Below are 13,167 nucleotides of genomic sequence, written 5' to 3'. Positions count from 1 at the left end.
AAGTGTAGAAAGAATTTTATATTTCAGTTGAACATATTGAACACATATAATTTTAACGCCTAATATGTATATATGCAACAGAAATGTCAATCTAAAAAAACAAAGAACATCACAGAAGATTAAATGCATGAGGGAGATGTAAAGATAGTTTAAAGATTGTTTTTCATGACAGTGTTGACTCTTTCTTTAAAAAATAAAAAATAAAGGCATTTTTGGTAAAATGTTTATTTGAAAAACAATAATAAATAATATTGCACATAAATACTTTTCAGTTTTGCATCATTAAGGCACAATGTGGCACGTTTAAAAATTCTACAGGGACAGAAACAGCCATCGAGGGAAATAAACTACTCTGTATTTACTCTGTGTTACATATAATACATTAACAGTAATTTAAATCTAACTTCATTAAGCTGCTTCTTTGAAGGCATCTCATAAATTCTCTTCCCTTGTCAATACGTTTCATGCGAATGATGTGCATATTATCAAATACATGCACTCACAAGCACTTTAAATGCAGCACTACAATTTAAAATTGACAGTGATGTTAGCATTTTTAATTTTACATAGATGTTGTTCCTTGATGCTGGCCATCACTTCATACTCCACGTGAGTGGAAATCAGAGTATTGAGCAACAAATAGCTTATACACATATATAGCAGTGCCTCATAGTGTAATTTACATCCTACATTTGTATTTTTTTAAACAGATAATTTCCAGTTTGTGCAAGTTATCATTTTAAGTTTACTGACTCATGTAACAGCAATCATCCCAGTGATGTCTGTAGACCAAACATCACCATAACTTTAATGCAGATCAGCTCCTCTTTGCTCAGGAGTCTTCTTTAAAATGTTTTATGTCCCCCTATTGCACTCTTTTTGACATGTCTGCATGTGTTGTGAAGTGCCGGGAATCCTTAGCCGTTGCTTATGGAGCCAGAGGTTCAGCAGCAGGGGCAACTCTTAGCTGATACTTTCTTTAGACCACTATAATGTTGCCTTTCTTTACAGACTGGAGCAGAGAGGAGAGGTAGACTGAAGAGGAGGATGATAGTCAGATTCACCACCACACAGAGCAGCCCTGCACCCACTGAGTTGGAAAAGGTGATGGGTATGGAGTTTTCAAGGAGCCAGGGGCGCCGTGTCATCATGTCCTGTTCAATGGCCTTCATCTGGAAGTGTGTGCCGAGGATACCGCACACATGGAAGAGTTGATGGCTGTGACCTGCAGAGGGAGCAGTCGAGTTGTCTTTAAAGCTGCACACTGACATGTCAAAGTGAAAAACAGTAGCAGTACATTCAAGCCCTCAAGTTTAGGAAATTAACCTTCCGTATCATTTTCTATTTTGTTTAATAATGCTGCAGGTTTAGAACATAATAATTTATATAAACGTATTGATATAATCAATTTACTGTTCAAGGTTTCTTCACATTTTTGCTAATTGGTTTTGAGAACTTATTGCAAATAATGAGGATCTCATTTTAGTGCTGAGGGGAATAGCAGACATATGTGGTAATTCTTTGTAGGTGTTTGTCACACTGGGAAAAGAAACCAAGGCGACATCAATAGCTGCTCCTTGTACCTATGTAGTCGAAGCTGCCAGGTGCCAGGCGCTCAGGTAAATGTGTGGCAAACAGAAAGCCTGTGAGGAAAGCCAAGGTGATGTGTTTGCAGTGGAGGATGTTTGTGTCATTGTCTGCACAGCCCTCTCCTACACACAGAAAAACCTGTAAATAAAAAACACACAGAACAAATTAAAGTGTTACATCCATTATTACTATTTTCTTCACCATGAGGCATAAACTCCTTTAAAAGTAGCTGCTAGTTCTCTCTCCCATGAAACTGATTGAAATGTAGCACTTGAGTACCACACTTCCTCACAAGCAAACCTCAGGCTGATCAGAATAAATAGGAAATGTATGAAAGGTATGTAGACACTTAAGAAGGCAAAACTCTCTATCTAAGTTCGTGTTAGCGTTTTCCAAGGAGCAATAGCAAGCATCCTGAGTCCTTACTGGAAACGTTAAACAACTCTAAACCCTGTGTTGTACTACGACAATAAATGAATCTTTAACAATAAAACTGTGCCTCCTGTCTCAATGCTGAAAAACAGAATGTTAACTTGTTCACTGTAAGACTGGATTAATATCATATCATAACATGTTAATTTCCAATGTGCATTTAAAAAATGCAAACCTGCTGCTCATACAGTGATTAAATTATATCAGATTATATGAATGTATCAGAAATAACCATTGCCATGGGCATTAACACACTATCATTTATATGAAAGTGTAAGCATTGAGCACTAGAGTCAATGATCTACCCTGAATGAAAAAAATGTAGCTCCTTAATGTTTAGCGAAAATGTCATTCCAGTTAAAGATTAACCACTTTGTTAAATATGAGTTTTATCTCTGACACTTTAGAGACATAAATCCTTTCAGGTTTGACTTTTGTAAAGACACATGTGTGAGGTAAAGAAATGTGCACGTACCCTATAGAACAGAGGAATGTTGTCAAACAGGTAGGGGTAGGCAAAGGCAACAACACGGAGGTATTTGCTGAGCTTTGGACTCACATGAAATCTGAAAAAAATTGAATAATTTGTTCTTAATTACACAGTCAGTGCAACCCGCTAAACGTGTTCTGCTAATCGGCCCAACTGGAACTAAAATACAATTGGGAATCAGTTTAGGGTTTGTCTCTATAGTCACGATAGGGTTACACCCTTTGTAACAGAGAGTAACTCGTGAAACTCAACAATGTCTCTGCGATGAAGTTCATCTCAAGACATGTCAATACTCACACGTGTTAAATCAACATGCTCAATACATTAAGATGGAATAGTGAAACTATAGGATGAGCAGAATTCTTGCCAAATGCATTGTCTTTACCTTTTTACGATGTCATGATTATATTGCAGAAATGGTAAGCCAAGTCTTAGCAGCGGGGAGAGATGAGTGAAAGAACAATAAATTAGTTATACTGAGAAAACAATAATTCAGAGAAGAGATAACAGTGCGGAGAATGTGACAATGGTTGTTGAGTATAGAGGGGAAACAGTGTTGTATTACTGAATGGGTGAGAAAGGTCCCACAAAGTTTTGATTTCCCAGTTTCATTGTATAATAAAATAATTCTTGATCTTGATGAAAACTATTCACCCAGTCTTGCTTTTTTTTGCCAACCGAGATATGGTGGGATTTATCTCACACGGAAATTCACAAACATCTGAAACCAGTTACAAAATATGCCATACAATAGGACAGTGGTGAAGAGCAAAATACTTAAGTAAAAAAATTGGTACAATATCCAACTTTAGATTTTCTGATTACTTGTATATCTTCTCCACTCATTGTAAAAGTGGTTTATTTTTACTCCACTGCATTTATTTGATACTTTTAGGTACACATTACTTTGCATATTCAGATTATTAATGCAAGATCAAAATTAAGTATGTCTACACTGTACTATTGCTACTTTTAATTAAAGGGACAGTGTACAGGATTTGGCAGGATTTGGCAGGATGTAGCGTTGCATTTACAGATTGTAAACAATTGAATACCCCCACTCACCCCTTCCTTTACAAGCCTTCAGTAATTTACCATTCAGACAAACAAACGCTAAACTCTGTGATTTAAAATTGGGAATAACTGATGTTAGCTTTTTGTCAGGAAAATGCAGGCTCATTATCATGTAAAACTTTTGTTCTGATAGAAAACATTTAGATTGATTATTCTCTGTGTAAAGTTACTGATCTCAACATACCTGGAGTAGCAGGCCAGGCCGGTGCACACCACAGTGTTGAGCACAGCCATGGGGACGTAGCATTGGTGGAAGAGGCTGTTCACCCACTCGTCCGGGAAAACATAAGCTGAGTAGCTGATTGCAGACCCTGCAGCAGGACACACGACAGTAAGCAATTGTAAACTTACATTGTGCTGTTAAGCAAAACTGAATGCAATTATTCCCACCAGTTTGAATCAAGGTAACAACATTGTGTGTGTGGACCTACCCAGGCTGTAGAAACTAAGGGCGCCATAATCGAAGAAGAAGCAGATGTGGCGTGCCCGCTCCGACATGCTGCTGAAGGTGTGAGCACAGCTGGACGCCAGCGGGTAAATGCAACAGGAGAGCAGGAAGATGACCAGAGGCCAGGTGAAGAAGTCCTGCCACGCTGTCAGCATCAGCACCACAGTCCCTGTCTTCCATAGGAAATACCTGCGGGGAGAAACAAATAACACCAAGATGATTATATTGGATGGTGCATTTCTGAGTTTATGTGTGTGTCTTTATCGCAATTCTGTCATTTAAAATCACGTTTGGAAACCTTATCATCATATCCAACGTCAAGCATTTGGCAGCAATACAAAAAGGACAAGCGAATGAATATCTAAACATGACTGATATAAAAAAGAAAACACACAAACCACACCAAGTGAATGTTATCAGGGGCTATAGTTTGCCTTGTGTGTCTATTTCCACACGTCTCATTAACAAATCAACATTATTTGTGCGTTTCCCCGTCACTGAGCAGTTAACTAATTGAGACAACTCATAGGAAAGCCTCGAGCTCAGATCTGCTCATTAGTGGCTTGCCTGTAGGTACACCGAGCCCCAAGACACAAACAAACACCCATGTGACCTCAGCATATGCTCAACAACCCTACACACCATACACACTGACACACGCACACACATTCACACACTTTCTCCGTCAACCATACAGTCAAAGCAACTAATCTCAGCAGGAGGAAGTTCAGCAGGGCTCATGGGAGCAGTAACCTCAGTAGTACATCAGGAGACCTACTCTACATAAACACACAGACATGCACGATGAAATAATTGCCTGAGTTAAATCATGTATTTTACTTTCAATCTTGTCAAAAAGAGAGGAGATGCTAAGCTGAGGGAGGAAGCTGAGTAGCTGACGTGTTGCTTTAATGCTTTAATGGAGCTGAACTGTGTTGAGATGTGGAGTCGACAGATAAATAAAATGATCCTCATTCTTGCTGCTCTCCCGGCATCCATTTCACTACTTGAAGAGTTCATTTATGTAATAAATATTCGCCGGAATGTATTCACTGACATACACTATGAATGCCGAGCAGACAGATACTGTAACTGTGGGTATAAGCTATACAAATTAATGATAGTCTTCAGATGGTAATGTGCCAGAACTGAACTATAAAACCACACAATGAGATTCTGCAATACTCTCTGAAACAAGCTGAACAAGAGTCCTTTCAACACGAAGCAGGACAAAGAAAACTCTCCCAGCTGAAATTCAAAATCACAATAGATACTTTAACTTACTAACTCTTCTGTAGGGAGTTGACTTTTTGCGATAACACTTCTCTCTGGGATTAAGATTGTTCTTGGTTGATGATGAGTGGTAACCTCTTACATAAATTAAGCCACTTCACAACAGCTGAAAAGGAAAAAAAACTGTACATGCACTCAGGTGTGTCACATGTGTGTCTCGCAAATACGTTTATGAGATTTATAATTGCAATGCATAGCAGCAAGGAAAGAACAATTGTCATCTGTACCAGGTGGGTAGGAAGTGGGTCCAGATGTTGAGCGTCTCATTGGTCAGCTGGAAGAGGCTCAGGATGCAGTCAGTGGCTGAGCTGTGGGGGTGTCGGTATCCAGAGATGATGCCATCCTCGTGGAAAACCTTTAGAGAGAAAACCTTTAGTTTAGTCTGCAGCCAGTTTGACGAGTTTGTTACAACATACATTTCTCCTGCTCTGGACACAGAAGAAATCTCCAAATACATTGCAAATACACAAGATCAGGTAATGCTCAGTGGACCAAGTGTTGCAAGTTTGGGAGCGGGGTATGGGATCCCCCCAAAGATAAAAATGACGGGTCATAAGGTGACTAAAGGTATAGAAGAAATATATATACATACATTTTCTTTTAAGGAAATGTATTTATATATATTTCTTCTATAACCAATTAACTTGAACCTTTTATGGTTCGTAAATATCTTGCAAATCAAACAACCTGTGAAGGAGAAATCACTCTCTAAACTTTGGTGAGAAGACATTGATTTGTTTCACCGGGGGTCATGAGCTTAAAAAGCTAGAAAAGCTGATTTAAGAATACTTATTTACCTTATTAAGGTAAAACTAATCAATACGATTTTAGAAATAAAAACAAGTTGTAAATAAAGGTATGACAGTTTTCTTTCTGTGACTTAAGTTTATTTAAGTCTACCTACCAACCGTAACCTGAACTGAGTCACAGTGTGTGTAAGCCAAAGTGTCATAAATGTTCAGTAAAGATAAAATGAAGATGAACTTACTTTGGGCACTTGATTGATGGTGAAGACTCGCGGTAATTTGATGAGGCTGAACATGATTATTCCTGTTGCTGCTGTCAGAGTGAGAGCAGTAGTGAGGCCAGTGGAGGTGCGTGTCTCTGTCTTTAAAGGTGTGTGTTGCCATGCTGCCCTGCCTTTTCAAACCCAGTGAGAATATCCAGTATACCTGTGCTACTCCTCCCTCTCCTGCTGCCTCTCTGGAGGTAAAGGGTATGTGCACACAGGTGTAGGCTCACATACAGAAAGGCATGTATACACACACACACACGTGCACACACACACACGCACACGCACACAAACACACACACACACACAAACAAGACCATTCTATAAGTAGAAGTCAAGTACTAGATCACATCTTGAGATTACCATTTACAGTAGGAATGTTGTTTCTCAAACAAAGCTCTCCATAATGTTATTGCATGATCCTCACACAAAGAGATCACAGGCAATCCAGTTAGGCGGGATAGATAAAAAGGATTTCTGAGCTGTGATTTTGCATTAACGTTTGGCAACTGGCGCTGATATTTTCAACCATTTTCCTGCCGGAAACTCAGCCGAGGAGCTGAACCTAACAAGTGCTGTCTGAGTTTCAGCCAGTCCAGATAAAGCCTTACAATGTGACTGAAGGGTGTGAATTGGTCTGGATGATAAGTCAACAGCTTTCCTTTCAGGCACCTACTTGGTTAAACTGCTGTGTCACGTCTGCCCACACATGCCAACAGCAGCCGTCACGCCCTGCAGACCTCCCCGGCAGGTTATCTTGTTCAAACTCTGAGGCAATGAAAACAAATGTGCCTCTCCGCCACTGAAGAATTAGGAAGTCAAAAAAAGGAAATGCTGTTTGTGATTTGTTTGAGATTTCATGTCATAAAAAAAGGAAAAGGAAATGTTCAGGTTTGGTCTTACTTTGGTGACATCACTTGATACAAATGCCCTTTTGTTTTGATTTCTCTATATAACTGAACGTCATGCTGAAGTTTAAAGATAAAAGAGAAGTTAATGCTTCATCTCGTTTGACAGAAAACCTAAATTATAATGAAATGCTTAGCCCTCATCAGTTCATTCAAACTCTTCTAAAAGCATGTTGCTAATCCTTAGTTCAAACTCTGATTTTGTAACACCAAAGACATCTCAAAACCTTTAGCTGTGCTTCAATCCAAAACTATTCCAGTAATCCAACTTGTTTTGTTGTTAGTTTCAATCACAACAGCTCAGTGCCATGACCTATTACTCTAGTGCAGCAGAGCACCATGGGATCTCATTCAGCTCTCTCAGAGGAGCAGAGCTGCACTCAGAGCTGCATCACAGGCTCACAGCTGAAAGAAAAAAGCCTGTTTGGCTTGGTTTGGAGTCGGTAGTTAATATGTAAGTCAGCAAGACATTATGTGGCCACAGGGTAAACACAGTCAAGTGCAGAGCGCTGTGAACTGGGGGAGCCAAGAGGATAGAAAACAAGGTCAAGTGACAAGAATTTCTAGGAATATGGTGAAAAAAGTCTCAACCCTCACCTTTTTTCGTTTTATAGTTATCTCAAAGTGTTGCTTTTTTTAAATTGGTGTGACCATTTATGGCCTACTCACAACACTACATTTAACAAATCTGTTAACAGTTAACACAGGGTTGAAAGATGAAGCTTCACTGCCCTCTCAGGTTGTTTCAGGACTGTTACACTACTGACCCACCTGACCACACACTGCAGCATTACTGATGGGTGTGGTCGGGAGGGGTTAGAAATATGCTCTGAGGAACAGTATCATTGTTCAAGAGACTGCAGGTCGGGCGTGATTTACACCCAATGACATAGCACATTTTGCTACTCACACACAACTGATTCAAACAGCTCTGGTTTGCAATGGCTGGTTTAGCTAATTTTGAACAGCTAGTTCACAGGTATAGCAGATTTTGTATCCCCTTCTGGGCTTTAGAAATGATGCAGGTTTAAGGCACTTGTGCATGTGCTTCACGTTTCTCACCCAGAGGTTCGAGATCGATTTCACCGAAAGCAACAGTAATGTGACCTTGGGAGGTCAACAGCACTAATATTTAAAGAACATACTTTCACTTCTTTAACTCCAAGCTATTTGTGTGTATTATTTGCAGGTAATAATATTTAGTAGGTCTATAGTTTCCCTTAGGGCTGTGCAATTAATCGTATTTTAATCGCGATTACGATTATGGCTTGCGACGATTATGAAAACAGCATAATTGACAAAATACGATTATTTTGCTGGGTGCGCTTCACCCCTCCCTAAAAGCCCACTCGGCCACGTGGGAGTGACATGTGTTGTGAGTGTTCAGCGCGAGTGAAGATGTCAGAACAAGAGCAGCAACTCGTTAAAAAGAAGGGTAAAACTATTTCCACTATTTGCAAGTACTTTGCCATTACATTCCACATCGCTAAAGATATGTGCCCAGTTAGCACTGTTAGCAACCAGGGCTTTAAGCAACTTGTCAACACGTTGGACAAGCGTTACGCGATGCCGTCTCGGTATTATTTCAGCAGGTCTGCGCTGCCTGCGCTATGTGACAAATGCAGTGGCAGGGTCGGCTCTAGAACAACTTGAATGGGGGGGCAATCATTTACCAAGGGGGGGCACACACTGCCGTCAACAACCAACACACAAACACCAACTTCAATTTAAAAAAACATGCTGTAAAGTCTATTGTCTTTCACACACATTGCAGGGGTGTAGTGCTATTGTATAGTGCACCTATGACTTGTGCATACATGCACGGTTGTGGCACGACCACCAAAACAGAAACATATAAGGACAGAGGGTGTCGTTTTCTCATACTGATATTCTGCACAAACTGTGCTGTTGTATTTGCTTTAAAGTGTCTTTACTGTAGGTTATTTTTGTATTATACTGTATATACAGCACTTTGGCTCGACCAAAAATCGTTGAAAAAGGGGCTATATAAATAAAACTTGATCTGATTTGATATGGACTGGCCATCATATAAAAAGTGTGCAAATGTATTTAGTATCCTATCCATGTGAACATGTTTTAGGTGGGGGTGGACCTAACCTCCTCTAGGAGGGTCTGGGGGCATGCTCCCCCGGGAAGATTATTTTTAAAATATTGAAGTTAAATGCATCAATCTGGTGCACTTTGAGAGCAAAGTGAAGAGATCTATGGATAGCCTACATCTCTCAGCATCCATATGAAACAGAACTGTACACAGATTTACTTTTTCTTTATGGATATTTCACTAATCATTCCCCTTTTAAACTGTATTCTTGTGTTACTGTCCTATAGTATTTCATACCCGTTTTTCATTTATTCTCTCTTTAATAACTATAATGATCATATAAAGGTATTCCTCGAAAATACTTACATAAATGGTCACCAAACCGTTTGAGACCCACTGAGATAACTTACACTAAAGTGAACTATCTAAACACTGAGAGAGTCCTTACCTCACTGAGCTGACGTTATAAGATCCTCTCAGTCTGACAAGAGAGGACTGTCCTCCACCTTGGTGTAGAAACAGCCCTTTATATCCGTTAGCATAGCTAGCTAACCAGATGCTAACCACAACATTCCACGTTACCGCTCGCGCACTCACAAAATGCGCTCGTGCCACACACACACAGAGCTTGAATGAAACACAGAGACCCATGTACTTGTACTGTACTGTATATCATATTATTTTTGATGGCTTTACTGTATAATCAGTGTAACAGATTAACAGATCGCCACTGGGCTTTCATCTAAACACTCAGCCACGTAATGATAACAAAAAAAAAGGTCGGGGGTCATTGGTCAAGCAACACACCAATCAGAGAGCAGCAGTGAGCACACCTCAGGCTGTGTTTTATATTTGTATTATTTATTTCTGATGTATTTCACACAAAAAACCTTTAGTGGAAACGTTTTCACTTAGCCTAGCTATATGATAAAAAAAAGAAAAAATCGGCAAAGTGACAAGGCTTGCCCACCCTGCGTTGGGGGGGCACAGTGACTCATTTGGGGGGGCATGGCCCGCGAATGACCCCCCATGACGCCGACCCTGTGCAGTGGGGAAGTTGAGAGAGATGTGGCTTCAGCTGACTACTTTGCGACCACAACGGACCTATGGTCTAGCCCAGGGGTGCCCAACCAGTCGATCGCGAGATGTGTCTAAAAATAGAACAACAATATTCTGTTGTATCGTTAATGTCCTGTAACATAATCTTCCTGTGCCAGAATAATGCACTTGAACGCATCAAAGCTTTGTGATTGGCCGGCGTCTCCCCATGTGTCGGGGCGTGGCTGAGGGTCTTCAGTACAGGTGGCAATATCGTCACCTGCCTGCGCTCATCTCTGAAACCAGACCATGTAAACAGACTGTTGTTTCTTGCAAACAATCTTTAAGAGATGACATGAGCAGCCCTACCAGCATTTGTCATGGTGGCCTAAACATTTTTATTTGGTCTTAAATTGTAGTTCAACATTTATTTCCTGTTACTTCTGGACCATGACGGTTGGCCAGCCTTCAACGTTTAACTGAGTGGAATATGAATATGTTTTACCAAAATGTTGGCTATATGTTAAGGAGTTTTCAGTAGGTTGTGACAGTGCACTGCAACATGTTTGATTTAATTTATTTTGGTCTAATTTATTTTTATTTATCATATTAATAATATATGTTTAGTATGGTTTTGGAAGTGCGCTCCAACATATTTGTTGATCTTGTTTATTGGTAAAATATTATTTGTTTTAAAGTTCAATAAATGGTCAATGAATAATCGTCAAAATAATCGTGATATCAATTATTGACCCAAATAATCGTGATTATGATTTTTGCCATAATCGCACAGCCCTAGTTTCCCTCTTATTTTGTAAAACTGTTGTATAAAAAAAATCTACAATGAAACAGCATATCTTATTTTTAAGCTGAATTGAAGTTTATGTAAAATTATAATATACTTTAAAAATAAAAGCTTTAAAGTACATTTTGTAAAATTAATATAATTCCCCTTGAAATATAATCATGTATAAAATCGAAATACTCAGCCATAACATACCTAATTTAACCTAATTACCGTCCATGAATACATCTGTTGAGCAATAATTCACAGCGGTGTGTTTTATATCAGTGTCTTTATCAACTTGGTCTTCTGAAATCCAAAATGACCAATTTAATGGTTACAGGGTTATGACCTGATTAAACACACTATACTCAACAGTAAAGGAAATATGTTTGAAACAAGTAAAAAAATAAATGTATCAGCAAAATATTCATATTGACCAAACATTATCCAAAAAAAGCTAATACATTATTTCATCTTGATTTATCAGTTTAAAGTCTATAATAGACATACATATAAACAAAAATTCAAGGAAATTACGTTTATGAACACAAATGCAGATACTCCAACAAAGGCATGAGGAAATATCATTACGAACAATCCAATACTTTTAGGGGACACATTTTGTTCCCTTTACTTTGCCATCCATCTATGAAACATAATAATGAGAATACAATCTGAGTCACAAGTCCTTGTTGCTCCTGTGCCTGCTGACACAGGGGGGCAGTGTTCTCACAGAGAAGCCGCACAGGTGTGGCCCTGCACAGGCACTCACTTTAATCTTGAAGATGTACACGGAGAAGGAAATGTCTGTTAGTAGTTTATTTTTAGACTTAAAGGTGAGGTATGCAATTTTGGAGAAACCAGCTCGAGTGCGCTAGAATTTAAAAGTACACAACCGGAAAAAATCTGCCTCTTCCTTCAGACTTCCTCACAGAGTCCCTCCTCCAACACACACAAACGTACACATGACCAATGAGGGCACGAGATAAGTTTGTGCACAGATGAAAGGCTGACAGGCAGGTATACCATCCGGTTATTTTAGCCGGGCCGGCTCAGATGATTGGTCGTGCTTTTTAAAGCGCTACGGCTTCCAGAGATGAAATTTTTTTATGTATTTATTGTCAAAGCATTTCATGTATTCATTGCTATCGGGATGTTAAGAGCATTCCATGGAATATAACAAAAAGTGTTTCTGAAATGAATTACATACCCCACCTTTAATTGAATGTCTTTAGCAGATCTAAGTGTCCTCAAAAACGTACAGTTAGATACTCACCATACATAGATTCTTAAGACTTGCTTTTGATTTTCTTTTTCTATGAATTAATTTATCATGCTGTGACCTTGGGCTGCACAGATAGTGAATTAAAGAGCACAATGCAGGGACAGAAAGGTCCTGTCGCTCTGCGTGCTTCGTTTATCCACTGTTAATGAGAAAAGTAACACATTTCGCTTCAGGCCAAAGCACTCTGTACTATTGGAGCCAAACTGAGCCTCCTGAGTCCTGAATGTTTGTGTAACATCAGCACAAGTACTGAGGAGCTTCTCACATTAAACATTCATTGTGTGGCTGCTGACGATGCAAACACCGCTTTCTTTAATATAGGGAGCACATTGTTTACCTCAGATGACTTTAAGATTGTCCAAAAGATTATAGCACAAATATTACATTTGAGAACGAACAGCAATTATTAATGTACATATAAAGAGTGATGGAAAGTAACCTGTACTTTAAATGAGAATATCCAATTTACACTCCACTACATTTGACAGCTGTTACTCTGTAGATTCAGCTGTTTTAATTGGTTCCACCTTTAACCATCTACAACTTTGACAATGCTTCTTGCATGCATGTAACCGTATCAATTATTATAATATAAATAATTCAGACTGCTTTTTTCAGCCTGTCCTCTTCCAAAAAACGACCAAATAGGTTGATTGTTCAGCAGCTTATTAAGACCTATAGTCACGTTTTAAAGTTTAGCACCTCTTGTGGTCGTGTAAGAAACAACAATTTGCGGCATATGGGCATA

General features: G+C 39.2%; 1 protein-coding gene across 2 annotated transcripts; it reads right to left on the bottom strand.

Moving 5' to 3' along the window:
• Positions 1 to 208: 208 nt before the first annotated feature.
• paqr5b (progestin and adipoQ receptor family member Vb) lies at positions 209 to 6,593 on the bottom strand. Of its 2 annotated transcripts, XM_034221191.1 has the most exons (8): positions 6,316 to 6,589; positions 5,555 to 5,682; positions 4,018 to 4,223; positions 3,771 to 3,897; positions 2,898 to 2,942; positions 2,498 to 2,588; positions 1,584 to 1,728; positions 209 to 1,225 (listed from the first exon to the last, which is right to left on the bottom strand). In XM_034221191.1, the coding sequence occupies exons 1-8, from the start codon at positions 6,367 to 6,369 to the stop codon at positions 945 to 947; spliced, it is 1,077 nt and encodes a 358-aa protein (XP_034077082.1). In that variant the 5' UTR covers positions 6,370 to 6,589; the 3' UTR covers positions 209 to 944. The 2 variants fall into 2 exon arrangements, with proteins under 2 accessions (XP_034077082.1, XP_034077083.1); XM_034221192.1 differs by lacking the exon at positions 2,898 to 2,942 and having other exon boundaries at positions 6,316 to 6,593.
• Positions 6,594 to 13,167: the final 6,574 nt, after the last annotated feature.

This window comes from Gymnodraco acuticeps, unplaced genomic scaffold (assembly GCF_902827175.1).
Source record: "Gymnodraco acuticeps unplaced genomic scaffold, fGymAcu1.1, whole genome shotgun sequence".
In the NCBI taxonomy this organism is placed as follows: domain Eukaryota; kingdom Metazoa; phylum Chordata; class Actinopteri; order Perciformes; family Bathydraconidae; genus Gymnodraco; species Gymnodraco acuticeps.
Note: the sequence above shows the minus strand (reverse complement) of the source record. Positions and strands in the feature narration are given on the sequence as shown.

What these genes read in the sequence shown, in the direction of transcription:
- paqr5b (XM_034221191.1), bottom strand. Translation starts at nt 6,369, where the DNA reads ATGTTCAGCCTCATCAAATTACCGCGAGTCTTCACCATCAATCAAGTG. An exon ending in AATCATGACATCGTAAAAAG is followed by an intron (nt 2,589 to 2,897) that starts GTAAAGACAATG and finishes AATTTTTTTCAG; the next exon opens with ATTTCATGTGAGTCCAAAGC. An exon ending in TGGCAGCTTCGACTACATAG is followed by an intron (nt 1,226 to 1,583) that starts GTACAAGGAGCA and finishes CTCCCTCTGCAG; the next exon opens with GTCACAGCCATCAACTCTTC.